At 37.7% G+C, this 14,828-nt stretch overlaps 1 protein-coding gene across 6 annotated transcripts in view; it reads left to right on the top strand.

Annotated features, from left to right (window-relative positions):
- The first annotated feature begins 597 nt into the window (after positions 1 to 597).
- The window catches only part of xylb (xylulokinase homolog (H. influenzae)), a 348,628-nt gene continuing 334,397 nt past the window's right edge, over positions 598 to 14,828 (top strand). For all 6 annotated transcript variants that reach the window (XR_005633790.1, XM_039753654.1, XM_039753653.1 and 3 more), the window contains exons 1-3: positions 598 to 665; positions 6,735 to 6,817; positions 11,213 to 11,282. Coding sequence is in view for 5 of the 6 variants with exons in the window: in XM_039753654.1 (XP_039609588.1) it covers positions 615 to 665; positions 6,735 to 6,817; positions 11,213 to 11,282 (204 nt within the window). In the remaining variant the exon portion in view is untranslated. The remainder of the gene's footprint in view (positions 666 to 6,734; positions 6,818 to 11,212; positions 11,283 to 14,828) is intronic.

The raw sequence follows: 14,828 nt of genomic DNA, 5'->3' as shown, positions 1-14,828 counted from the left end.
GCCGGGTAAAACTCACCTGCAATTTAACACAGGAGGACCATCTCGTCCAAAACCTATAAAAAGGTGTGATTTAACCCTTTAGAGCCTCTGTTAAATATCATAATTAGACCAGTGCTGTAGACATTGGAGTTCCGCAAGTTTGACAGTGAATCTGACAGTCGCTGGGCCTGGCAAAACTCACCTGATATTGAACACGATTTACACTTGTCGCAAAACTTTGAAAATGAAATTTACCAAATACGATCTGGCAGTGAAACAGTGAAGTACTGTTCCTTCCTTCTCTGCAAATACAATATAGGAGTGTCCTGAGTTTGCAGGTGTTAATTTAATCAACGTACTGGGCAAAATCCAAAAGCAGTTAATATGTGCAATCTTTCTTTTTGGAATTATTTATCAAGTTTTTAATAAGTCACTTAAAACACTCTATATAAAAGTTAACATAGATCTGTACTGCCTGAAAATAAATACCCTTGTGAACAAATACAGTAATTCACTTCAGCCTAACAAAATGGATATTTAGGTACAGTGAAATAAAAAAGATGACGCCCCTTTAAATAAGTGGGACGGTACTGGCACTTCGCGCAGGCGCGTTGAGATTCTTAGACCTGCACGACATGGATTCAGTCAGAGGCAGCTATCTGGGATTCGATTTCAGTACACAGCAGGTGGGTAGGGTTGGGTTCTGCACAAGCGCAAGTGCTACGTGGTGCAAAAACGAAGTACAGTCAACTAAAAGAAAAGTGAAACGGAACACTGTCGGGGTCGAGCACGCTCTGCGCACGTGACTGTGCTACCCTGTACACGCAGAATTGAATAAAAAAAGGCGCGCTGCGTAAATTTCCAGCATCCAACAGAAACTTGGGTCACTTAAGAGATCCCACGTTTAGCACTTCGGAGGTACGATTAGCGGTAGAGGAAAGAACGGACCCACTTTTGTGTGACTGTGACCTCGGCTGTCTCTGCTTGGTCAGATTAATAATTAGCTTATTGCGTAAAATGTACAAGTCAGCAGCTGCTAATAATCCTGTTTATACAGATGATTATGCATAAACTGACAGCTATTGCTCACTCCGATCTCGATGTAAATGAATACGCTTTAAATAAAATGTACAAGTCAGCAGCAGCCAATATCTTGTTCATCCGGGTGGTCATGCATAAACTGACAGTTATTGCTCAGTCCGATTTTAATGTAAAGGAATAAGCTTTGCATTAAAAAAAAAGTTTTATAGCTCATTTAGCGATCTTTCCACCCACTTTCCAAATCCGCATTTTCCACTGAATGGTGCATGGCGAGAAACTGAATCCTGCTGCGTCCAACAAGAAGAAATAACCATCCCTAGATCAGCTGCCAACCACTTTGGATGAAACACCAGTTTTGACTAGTGTGTGACCAGCCGTACCAGTTTTTTTGGGGGCAGTCCTGTTTTTAAGCATCGCGTCCCGTTTTATGCCTATGCTCTTAAAAATACTGGTTCTTTAATGGGATTTTGGGATTTATGGTTGTTTGCTAGGTTGTGTAGTTCTTCATGGAGCCATTGCTTGACAAAGTACCATTTTATTCTGTGAAGTATTCTTTATATAATGTTGACTCTTTGTGATTTGAAAAACTTCTTAATAAGTAGAAAAAACTAAAATCTTTAATGTTTGGTAGGCAACATAGCACTAACATATTAAGATAACCTGAATATAGGCTGTTTTTGTATGTAGCAATAGTCTTTTTAAAGTGATGACCCACTTGTATTTTACAAATCTTTTACCGTCCAGTCATGGTTATTTACCATATGGAGCTTGTTACAGATCTAAATAAATAAAATCTCTTACTAGAACTAGCATGTGGATGGGCCTTTTAGGAGCCAAAAATGGTCCCCTTATGGCATCACTCTAAAGAGCCGCTCTGGCATTTTTATTTTTTAAAAGAGTAATATCCCAATGATTTTAGGTGATTTTTTAAACGTGCACAATAATGCACGAGGGTTCCCCAAGGCTCTTCAAATGAATTTGCGTCTAGCTGTGACCTGTTTTGCAATAATGGAAATCTGATCAGCCCACATGTATCCTGGTTTGGAGCTTTAAATCACTGGCCACCCCAGTTAAGACTGATATGTTAGTGTCTCCAAATTGGCTTCTTATTAGTAAGCGGAGTTAAACCAGTGTTTCCCAACCTTGGTCCTAGGGACCCCCTGTCGCTGCAGGGTTTAGTTCCAACCAGATTCCTAATCAGTGTTAACACCCCATAACGCTAAACTCATTTAATTAGCTGGTATTATTTTTCTTTTATTCTACATTCAGAAAAGCACAGCAACATGATCTATACATTTATAAGACATTTAGAAATATTTCTGCTTTTGCTATAGATTTAAATGCTTAACTCTCTTTTGTTGATTTCAATATATTTTCCTTTCTCTGTGCAGTTTTCCCCTTCGTTGTATCTTATTAATCATAATTAAAAATGAGCAGAGCAGACACGCTGGCAAACAACACTGAATAAGCAAAGGCTGCAACTACTTTAGCATCAGACCCACTAATTATTAAATAATGGATTAATTAAATAATTAGAACACCTAAAAAAGTAGAATGAAAATCAAGGTGAACATTTTGTTAAAAAGAAAAAAATACATTATTCCCATATAACTGCTTGGTACATTTTAATATATATATATATATATATATATATATATATATATATATATATATATATATATATATATATACTGCTCAAAAGAATTAAAGGAACACTTTTTAATAGCATAAAGTCAATGAAACTTATGGGATATTAATCTGGTCAGTTAAGTAGCAGAGGGGGTTGTTAATCAGTTTCAGCTGCTGTGGTGTTAATGAAATTAACAACAGATGCACTAGAGGGCAACAATGAAATGACCCCCAAAACAGGAATGGTTTAACAGGTGGAGGCCACTGACATTTTTCCCTCCTCATCTTTTCTGACTGTTTCTTCACTATTTTTGCATTTGGCTACAGTCAGTGTCACTACTGGTAGCATGAGGCGATACCTGGACCCTACAGAGGTTGCACAGGTAGTCCAACTTCTCCAGGATGGCACATCAATATGTGTCATTGCCAGAAGGTTTGCTGTGTCTCCCTGCACAGTCTCAAGGGCATGGAGGAGATTCTAGGAGACAAGCAGTTACTCTAGGAGAGCTGGAGAGGGCCATAGAAGGTCCATAACCCATCAGCAGGACCAGTATCTGCTCCTTTGGGCAAGGAGGAACAGGATGAGCACTGCCAGAGCCCTACAAAATGACCTCCAGCAGGCCACTGGTGTGAATGTCTCTGACCAAACAACCAGAAAGACTTCATGAGGGTGACCCAAGGGCCCCATGTCCTCTAATGTGCCCTGAGCTCACTGCCCAGCAGCATGCAGCTCGATTGGCATTCGCCATAGAATACCAGAATTGGCAGATGCACCACTGGTGCCCTGTGCTTTTTACAGATGAGAGCAGGTTCACCCTGAGCACGTGACAGAAGTGAAAGGGTCTGGAGAAGCCATGGAGAACATTATGCTGCCTGTAACATCATTCAGCATGAGCAGTTTAGTGGTGGGTTAATGATTGTCTGGGGAGGCATATCCATGGAGGGTCACACAGACCGCTACAGGCTTGACAAAGGCACCTTGGCTGCCATTAGGTATCGGGATGAAATCCTTGGACCCATTGTCAGACCCTATGCTGGTACAGTGGCTCCTGGTGCACGACAATTCCTGGCCTCATGTGGTGAGAGTATGCAGGCAGTTCCTGGAGGATGAAGGAATTGATACCATTGACTGGCCACCACACTTTCCTGACCTAAATCCAATAGAACACCTCTGGGACATTATGTTTTGGTCCATCCAATGCCACCAGGTTGCACCTCAGACTGTCCAGGAGCTCAGTGATGCCCTGGTCCAGATCTGGGAGGAGATCCCCCATAACACCATCTGTCATCTCATTAGAAGCATGCACCAATGTTGTCAGGCATGTATACAAGAACACAGGGGCCATACAAAGTGCTGCGTACAATTTTGAGTTGCTGCAATTAAATTTTGCCAAAATGGACTAGCCTGCCATATAATTTTTTCACCCTGATTTTTGGGGCGTCTTTGAATTCAGGCCTCTGTAGGTTGATCATTTTCATTTCCATCAAACGATGTGGCATCCTTTCGTTCCTAACACATTACCCAGTCTATAATAGTATAGATATCCAAGAGGATTTCTTTTTCCCATTGAGATCTGATGTGTTTTCAAAGTGTTCCTTTAATTTTTTTGAGCAGTTTATATATATATATATTTTTTTTTTTTACCAAACTTTGTTTTCTAATTTCTGTCAGTCAGTCATTGGCCAACCCGCTACATCCTAACACTCTGTATTATTCCCAAAACACAGAACTTAGGAAATAACACATCACTTAATTAGCCCAGGAGTCCAATTATAAACAGAAGCTGGCTGGAACAAAAACCTGCAGCTACAGTGTGCCCCCAGGACCGAGGCTGGGAAACACTGAGTTAAACAACCCATCCTGGTTTGGTAACTTTGTGTTGGGGATAACATATGAAAAATAATGTGTGTTACTTTTTAAAGTAAAAAGCAGCCTAACGCAATATTTAATTTTTTGAAGTAAAAGTTCTCACTTTTTTTTTTTTAAATGTATGCTTTATTACTGAAACTTATTACCAAAAACCATAAATAAGTGAATTACTGCTTTTTTTCAAAAAAGTATTGCATTTATTTGGTAATTTCGCTCCATCTGTGCGAGGAAAAGAGTAAGCATGTGTGTAGCGTTAGTGTGCAATCAAGTGAAAAGATCTCATCAGACTTTATAAGTATATATATATTTAGTCCTTTGTGTGCTGAGGGGTAAATTTAATTGGTCCAGTTTAGGGTCACATGGAGTCAGTGATTATCACTGCACCAGTAGATGTTAGGCAAGAAGCAAATATGGTGGATGCTGGTCCTTTGCAGGGCTCAGTAAGCAAAGTCATGCAGAAAAGACTGTGCTAAATGCACTCTAGCAAAAGAAACCTACCAATAAAGTGTCGATTTAGTTGAGTATGTAGTATAAAGGACAGCAGGGATACTTACTCAGTCAGGACGCCTCCGTAACAGAAGGACTGGGGGAATTAGCTTGTACGGGGTAACACCTCCCCCAGGATGACTGAGGGCAGCCCTCCTGGCTTGCTACAGTGCCAGGGGTTTGGAGCACGGAAGCTCAACTCTGCGTGACCTGTGGCAGAGGAACCAAGGAGAAAGGCAGAAAGACTATTAAAAGAGAGGTAAAGTTGTGTAACTGTATGTAGTAAAAATGTTGACATAATGTTCAAGTTTCCAAAATAGAGCAGTTGGATCAAACTGTGGAGATATTTTGTAGATGGTGAATTGAAGTTAGCAGAGATGAGGGATTAGAATGTCAAGTAGCTATTAAAAGCTTTCAAAAAGCAAGGCTCTTCCTGGAAAGATCAAGTTTTTAGTAGAGTTTTTCTGGAGATGCCAGAAGAAGTACTGTAATTCACTTTTGTTTGTCTTGTATTGGAAGAAGTATACAGACATTGAGACAATGGGGTCATTAATACAACAGTAAATCAGATGTTGCTGTATAAACAAGTCATTAAATTATTACATCATTTAGCTGAAAGAGGAATATATCAAGATAATGTAAGGCAATTCATAAAAATGTGATAATTTAACAAAGCTTTGAATGAAACACAAATAAAAGAAATTTAATTATATTTACAATGTATGGTTTGCTAAAGAGAATGGCAAGGGTGAAGCAGTGGTAGTGATGTTGCCTTACAACGAGAAGGTCAGGGTTCACTTTGCATCTCCTCCCTCTGTGGAGTTTGCATGTTCTCCCTGTGCCTGCATGTTCCCTCTGACAGTCGAAAGACATTCATATGATGGCAATACTAAACTAAATGTGTGTGTGTGCATCCATCGATGGATCAGGAATTGTTCACTATGCCTGCTCGGATAAGCACCAGCTTTCGTGTGTTCCTGCACAGGATAAAATAGATTTAGAAGATGGATGGGTTGTTAAAGTTTGTCTTTACAATATTAGACAGTCTTTAGTAAATATATTGTTTTTCTCATCCTATTCAATAATTTGTGCTTTGGTTAGTTATTTTTGAATTTTTGGTTATGTTATTTTGAAAAACTATACATTTCTAAAAATCATACGTTTTGCATTTACAGCAGTTCACTGAACATTAATTGCGGATATTTGTGATTTAAAATAATAATTTGCATATTTTACAAACAAGCAGAATTAAATGGTAATAAAATAAAGTTGGACACTTAAACTTTCCTTATTAACTTTTTTTTTTGGCTTTATGATTGTAATTTAAAGCAGGACCCTTTACTGGACTAGGTAAGGTATACCTTTAGCAGCTGATTGTTCTATGTGATTTTCATTGTTCTTGATGTAAAAACATTTTTGCAGTATCATCAAGGACATTTCCCAAATCAACCACAGACTCTTTACCATCAGTCTTGCCAGCACCAACAGACTAAAGAACAGCTTCTTTCCTATAGCAGATACACTGCTGAACTCTAGTTCCCAGAATTAGGATAATGGATACACTAATATATCTTCTGCCATTGTATAACTAAGCATTTTTATTATTTGCAGTTCTGTTCAAATACTCAACTGTAATTCATTGTCATAGTACTGTACTGCGTTTAATGACAACAAAGTTGAACCTGAAACTCAATTTTGTTTAACTTATTTTTACCAAACTCTCTTTTAGGTAAAGGTGGTTGCTATAGATGAAGACTTACAAGTAATTTACCAAAATAGCATCCAGTTTGATACGGAACTCCCATTGTACAGGTAATTTATCAAAAAATAGACTTCAAACTTGACGATAGTGAAATATCTGTTGCTCACAGAAGCAATGAAGGAACAAAAATAAAGATTTACCTCATAGCTCCTTCAATTTTTCAGTGATGTATTGTGAACTGTACGGTTTCAAGATTAAATTTAGTTGCATAAATGTAAGTTTTAATTACATTTAATGTTTAGCAATTATCAGTATATTAGTATGAGTTATATATTTTTATTTTCAAGCTGTAGGACACCAGGTCATAATTAGTTTAAACTTTCAAGTTTTTGCTTCTTTTTGACTGTTTGTGAGGATCCAGTTAATAATGGTGAATTCATTTTATGTACATTTATTTCTGTCTTTTCTTTTTTCCTTAGATTCAAATAAAAAAATAAGTTGTTTTGGCTTTAGTTGAGCTAATTCATAGAAAAATAGTCCTAATTAATTAGGTTATATCCAGTAGCTTGATGTCACCTACTGTACTGTATGTATTTTTTTGTATAACCAAACCTAGTCTAAATGTTGGTTGCAAGGTTTCTTGTCAGGTTTTCTAGAAAAAAATGTGTCTTAAATGTTCTTTGTAATCTGTAAATGAGATACTGTATCAAGGGACAGGTGGTGGTAAACACGATATATATTATGTTAATGTAGGTGAAACTAACATTTCAATAATATTAACACTGATTTTGTTAATATTACTTACATTTCTCCAAACATGCCTAAGCTTAAAATATCAAGCTTTTAAATACCTACATGCCCTTCTGTGCATAATATTGACTTTTAATTAACACTGTTTTTTATAACAAGCTAAGACTGAATTATATATTATGCTCAAAACTGGCATTTTAATTCATACCAATAGAGTTGAGGTCAGGGGTTTGTTGAGTTCCACCATGTCTTTATGGGCCTGGCTTTGTGCACAGGGGCTCAGTCATGCTAAAACAGAGAATGGAGCTTCCCCAAACTATTGCCAAAAAGTTGGTAGTGCACTATTATCAAAAATGTCTTTGTATGCTGAATCATTAATATACCCTTTATTGGAGCCAGATAGCCCCAGACCTTTATCTGTCCTCCACCACATTTCACAGTAGGCACTATACCATCCAGAAAGCAGTGTTTACCTGGCAACTGCCAAACCAAATTCATCCATCAGACTGCCATATCCTATGGTCTTGTGCTTTACACCACCTTAACCAATGCTTGGCATTGTGCATTGTGATCTTAGGCTTGTGTGCAACTGCATGGCCATGGAAACCCATTTTATGAAGCTCTTGACATACAGATCTTATGGTGATGTTGCTTCTTCAGGCAGTTTGGAATTCTCTTGTGAGTGATGCCATAGATGATAGGTGATTTTTTCACACTATGCACTTAATCACTTGGTGGCCCTGCTCTGTGAGGCTGTGTGGTCTACCACTTTGTGGCTGAGCTGTTGCTGCTCCTTGACATTTCTGATTAGTAATAGCACTTACAGTTGACCCAGACTGATTAAGCAGAGCATATATTTCATGTACTGACTTGTGGCAAAGGTGGCATCCTATTGCAGTGTCACATTTAAAGTCACTAAGCTCTTTAGTGTGCTTGATTTTATTTGCCTGTTAACAATGGGTATAGATGAAATGCCTGAACCCAATCATTTGGAGCAGTGTCAATATACTTTTGGACATATAGTGTATATAGCAATTATGCCTACATGTTCACAAAAATTATAAACTGCTATAGCACCTATGCATTGTAACTCTTCTTCACTAAAACATGGTAGGGAGACAGTTGCATTAGGCTTTCAGCTATATCTGAACTGTTTCATCAAACCAATTTGCGTAAATTTAGGAAAATGTCACAAACCTATCAAATATGATTTATATGTTTTTAAACAACTTAAAAAAGACATTACTGAAAACAGTGTTCTAAATCAAGCTTTTGCATTAAAATTGTTAAAAATTCTGCCACAAAGAAGCACAAAAAGGGAACAAGCCTCTCAAAAACAGCCCACAAACTGTCAGACCAACCATGACATTGGTCTGGACCCCAGGAATAGACCTCACTTCATGCAGTCTCATTTCTACTCAAATGTCTAGCTTTCTAACCTACACAGGCCCAAAATCGTGGTAAGACATTTAATGTTTAATGGTAAATATCCACAAAAAGTAGCCAAGGGGAAAAAAACACAAAAAAAGTGGTCAAAGGGCGAAACAAAGAAATAATTAAAAGTATTAAAGGAGATTCAAAAGGGATTAAAAAAGCAAGAGTTTGGGCCAGAGTAAAAATAGGTTTGCCTAAAGGGCACAACCTAAAAGTAGCCAAATCAGAGACAACGCAATCCAGAAACAATACCCTAAGTTAAATCAGAGGTCAAACAGTATGAAATCCAAACAACCAAATCATTAATCAGACCACAGGAATCTTAAAACAGCAATGCCAAAGCAGTTGAGGTTTTTTTTAGCTATGGCTTAAATGCTACCTGGGGCCAATATCCTAGCTTCCTAATTAGGTGGCCCTTCCACTTTAGGTTTCATAGTTCGGAAGCAGTTCAGATAACAGAAAACACACAGTATAAACATATCAAATAATAGAATAAACACCATAACAATAAAAACAAAATTACATAAACGGATAAAGAAAAACCACAAGCAGTGTTAATAACCAGAGATGAAAACTTATAAAACAAGTAAAATATTAAATAAACAAAAAATAAACTCAATCCATGGCAATAACCCTATATGTACAATAACAAATATGAACAAGTGTGAGTCAGTAGTCTTGGTGGTAACTTATGCAGGAAAATCTACAAGACATTGTAACCAAAAAGTTGTTGTATATTATCCTTTTCAAATACTTATGAACAAGAGCCATGTTGTGTTAAAGTATATTTTTATTTATATATCCAGTTGAAATTTGTCAGCAGCTGTACCACCTGCACTGCAGAAAAGGTTGCCCCCATGAATCTAAGCAAGTTTGGCCCCAGCCAGTACTTAGATAGCAGATAATCTAGGAAAAAAAGCTTTGGTGGTTTCTGGAAGAAATGTTGACGAGGCCAGGATGGGGAACTTACTCTGTGGTCTCTGTGGATCTCAATGTCGCAGTACATTGTACTGTAAATATGGCATCATACTTCAGAAGAAATGTAAAACTGAGGTCCTGAGCCTCTGTGATCATTAAAAATTCCTGGCCATCTTTTGAAAAGATGATGATCTAGATAAATTGCCCATCATGGCCCCCTAATCATCCCCTGTCTCTTTAACCACGTCGCCACCTAATAGCTAATGTATGGCAAGTGTACCAGCATAATAATGGCTGCTGTCAAATCATCCAGGTGGGTGCTACACATTGGTGGTAGTTGAAGTTATCCTCTGTCTATATAAAATATTTTGAGTAGCAAGAAAATCCCTACATAAATATAATTATTATTATTATTACATTTTGCCTCTTGTACCCTCTTTTGTTGCAGTGTCGTTTGCTCAAGGTTTTAACCTGGAAAAGGGTTACTGAATTGTTGAAGACCAAAAAAGGAATTCCATCACACTTAGCAGAATTGAAAGTAGAAACTAGAAACAAAGAATATAAAGCATATTAACTATAGCATTTCAATAGTCGCAACTGTGGCAGAGTAGTCCATTCCAAATTAATAGTCTCCTTTCACACTTGCCACTGTAATAGAGATTGTGATATTGTACAGTATAAAAGTTGAATTTGTTTTTAAGGGTGCTTTGATCCATTTAGTGATGTGGTTTATAATGTGTCAAGAAATTTGAGTGACCAAGTGTTTAACTTTCATAGATCTTGCCCAATTTACATTTTCAATTTAGTTTCATTTTTAGCAAAATAAAAATTAATGATTGGCAGGCATGTGGATTGACAACATTTTTTAAATCAAATAACAACCAGCTGTAAAAAGTACTATGTACACCTTCTCCTTCCTTCTGTGTCTATCATGGCTTGCACTATGTTATTTATCAGCATAACTAGCCCAACATGAAAAAGTCAAATTACAAGCCAGGTTGAAGTGCTCACATGAAAAGCCCTAGAACCTTCCCTATTCTAGGAAGAGTCCTAACTAATAGTATTCAATACATTTTGATGTAAAATGGCTTTTCTGCTAGGGGTAACTGATTTGTATACCAATATCTCAATTCCATCTGCACTCCACTCACCTCATAGTAATTCAACTCCATATCTTAAGACAAGCTATAAAACATCCTTATTATTTTACTGAGATGCTATGTGCTTGTTGTATTTGATACTATTTAGCTTTTTTGTCAGCATGACATTTCCAAGGCCTGGTGCAACTCTCTGCAACACTAACAGTTGGATAAAGTGGGCTTTAGAAAGAATGGAGGACAGGACGTATATTTTCAGTATATAAATATGAGAAATCTAAATTAATTTATCATACATTTTGCCAGGACTCAAGGAGGTGTCCATATCCACAATGACAATTTAACTGTGACTGCTCCAGTATTAATGTGGGTACAGGTAAGAGAAAAATTTCATATGTCTCTTATTTGTTTTTACTTTAAGGCATTATATTTGTTTAAATCATTATTCAATTCAGGTTATTTTGTGTAGCTGTTTTCACTGAGCTCAGGTTCAGAGCACTAACATAAGTTTCCAACTTTAATTTCATAACAGAAATAATTAAACCATGTATCATTTACATACACAGACACACAAATTAGGTTGATCATACAATAGAATAGACCAAATATTAGTCTAATTAACATAACATTATAGTAATATAAGTCCATTTACATTATATTTGAGGTTTATCCACTTGACAATAGCATTCCTGGGGAAAATAAACCTCTAATGGGTCTACCGTCCACCAAATTAATTGAACAGTTAAAATCCCAAGTAAAATCTTCAGTGGTGTTACAAAATATTACACTGTTTGGCAGAAGAAGGAAACAAATATCAGTTTCAGGTTTATTTATTTGTCCATCCATTATTTGTTTTTTCTGTGTTAGTCAGATTTTTTGCTGGTGGTATGCAGTGTTTATATGTATTGCAATGAACTGGTCACACATTTATCAAGAAGACTGTTGTCAAAGAGTAAATGAACAGAGGAAACCACAGAAATAGTTGTGGTGCCTACCTGGGCCACCGCATTTAATGTCAAAGTCCAAAAAAAATGAACTGAAACAAGCACTTGGGGTGCAATAAAGAAAATAGGTATGATAATTGTCTCTTAAGCCAACTTTGCTTTACAAGTGGTGGAGCTCTATCAAGCAGGTCAGATTTGGCGATGTCCTTCATACAGCGAGTCTAGCTTTCAACTGACTGTGCTCCTTCTGTGGACATTTGTACTTATAGAGTCCGATTGGAATGGGTGGGACTTCATGGGCCAATGTGGGTGTGTCTTGGTTGCTGTCACTGCATCTTCTCGGTACAGCAGAGGGAAACATAGACAATACTGTTAGCAACAGCACCCCCTCCTGCTTCGGAGTGATACCGCTTGCATCAGCAAAGTCGAGAAAGTGATCCTCAGACACCTGTGATGCCAATGTTAATACTGATGATAAACACAAACATGCATGCTAAAACACCACATGTCTTTAAAGAATTGTGGCATGTCATCTTTTTTTTGCTTTTTTTTGTTGGGCCAGTTTCACTTCTAACCACAGGTTAGTATGTTAGTATGTATGCTGTGGAGATAAATGTGAGCAGACAATGGAGACACATTTCAATGCCACATGTAAATGTGAATTATATATGGATACAAACTATATATGAAACACACATTAAAGGGGGTCTTTTAAGAATAAAAGCCGTCATCACAGGCTGCAGGTAACGTGTTCTGAATATTGGTGATGTGGGCCATTTTAAAAAAGCCCAAGGGATGGATCTAGCCCACGGGCTTTGAGTTTGAAACCCTTAACCTAAAGGCAGGACTGCAAGAATTTAAATCTTTTTGCCAAGTACATTAACACTAGAATTACCAGAGCCTGCGAAAAAACTTGTAGATCTGGCTCATCTTAAATCCGTTCGCACCTCTCTGCCAGCATCTTTAGTCCTGTAAATGTGCCGATAAAGACAAGCAGCCTTCTATTCCATCGCCCCACCGCCGCAGAATGTGCAGAAAGTTCTCCCAGCTCATGCATTGATTATCTGGGAGTGAAGTGCTGGAGTTTTAGAATGGAAATAATAGATCGTTATTTGGAACACATGCATTTCATATGTGTTCCGTTTCTAAAATAATCTGTGTAAACACATTTTTAAAACAGAAACGTTTTTCATATTTTAGTAGTAAATGACAAAATGTAGGCATAAACTATATAATGTATGAAGCCAGAAGTCCAAAGATCAAATAAACACTTTCACAAAAGGTTCAAGGATAAGTCAACAGCTTCTGTGGCGTAGCGGTAAGATTTGCTGACTTGTAAACAAGAGTCCCCTGTTCGATCCTGACTGCCTCCTATATTTGCCGTTTTCAGTAGTGAGCTGCTCTTATGATTAATATTATATAGTAACACATACTCTACATTTGGTTTGCGTCTGTAACAGACGGTGTACATTTATAGGACTTGTAAAAGTTACCGTTTTTTTTCACTTTTATTCTCTCACGATCACGATACATACTACCGCCCTAGGGATCTGACGCTTTTAGTTTTTATTTGAAACTGGGAATAACTGTAGATGTGAGTGGTGTTTTGAGGCAATGGAACTGGACATTCTCTGATCTGGAGGGATAAAAGCTGACAGACAAATGCCAGTGAATCTGCCTTCTTCGTATCTCACCGTCACTTGATTGTTTTTTTATTCAGTTTTATTGAGTGTTCCTGCAGACGCTGAATTAGTATGCACCTTATGGTCTATGATGTCAAAAAAAAAAAACGGAGACATAGGTATATACGATATTTGGAATTACTAATTTTATGACCTGTATAGTACATTTCGGAAAACATTGTGGCACGGATGAAACATTATTCATATTCATTCGCATAACATTTTGCAGTTGTAATCAGTGACCGCATGTTTTTTTTTTCCCGATCTTGCCAGTCTCCAAGTTGATGTATGATGCTGTTTCTTTTGTACTCCAGGACATGCAGAGGAAAGAATAGTACAGAGAGGTCAGTTCAGTGGTAAATGCAATCATCAAATTCAAATGTTGACTGTTCACACACACACACGCAAGGACCATCCTTCCTACATTTACGACATGTATACCTGTTGCAATGTACACACTTCTCTCTATGCTTTGGTTCCTGTTACATTGAAAGGGCTCCTGACACTGATTCAGTTTATTTTCCTGGGGAAACGGCTGTCTTGGAACAGAAGCGTGTCGATGTTGCAACCTCCTTTTCTTTTTCCATCACCTTTTCTAGTAAGATACGACGATGAAGTTCCTCTGCAAAGTGAGCCATGAACACTCTTCTTTTCTCAGTGGCCCCCGTGCATGCCTTGCACAGTACATGTGCGTTGATCACCACCAGGTCAAGCTTGTTATAGCACACAGCAACTGGCCACCTGCGTGTTCCTGCTAGCAATGAATAAGCTCACGCCTTCTGGTGTGTAATGTCAACGCAGCACGGAGAAAAAAAGAAAGAGACAAATATATGGGACATTGGGTATACATTTATTGTACTTGTAAAGTTAGCTTTTTTCAGTTTTATTCTCTCAATCACGATCACGCTGTAGCCCCCCACCCAACCCCGCTCTTCCTGATCTCACTCTAAGTAACAGCACCAGCGTAAATTCACACCCGATCTGACGCTGTTTGTTTTCAAATAATATTGCATTAGTGCAATAATGTTTTCTGATTGGTACTATTCAGGTCATAAAATGATTCCTATAAAATGTCACATATATTGTCTTTTTCTTTCAAGTGTGTAATAGAAACCACAGCATAGAGAGAAGTGTGTACATTGCAAATGGTACACACGTCGTAAATGTAGGATGGACGGTCCTTGCGTGTGTGTGAACTGTTAACATTTGAATTTGATGATTGCATATAGCGCTGAACTGAACTCTCTGTACTATTCTTTCCTCTGCTTGTCCTGGAGTACAAAAGAAACAACACCA

Source organism: Polypterus senegalus, chromosome 5, assembly GCF_016835505.1.
Source record: "Polypterus senegalus isolate Bchr_013 chromosome 5, ASM1683550v1, whole genome shotgun sequence".
NCBI classification, from domain to species: domain Eukaryota; kingdom Metazoa; phylum Chordata; class Cladistia; order Polypteriformes; family Polypteridae; genus Polypterus; species Polypterus senegalus.
Note: the sequence above shows the minus strand (reverse complement) of the source record. Positions and strands in the feature narration are given on the sequence as shown.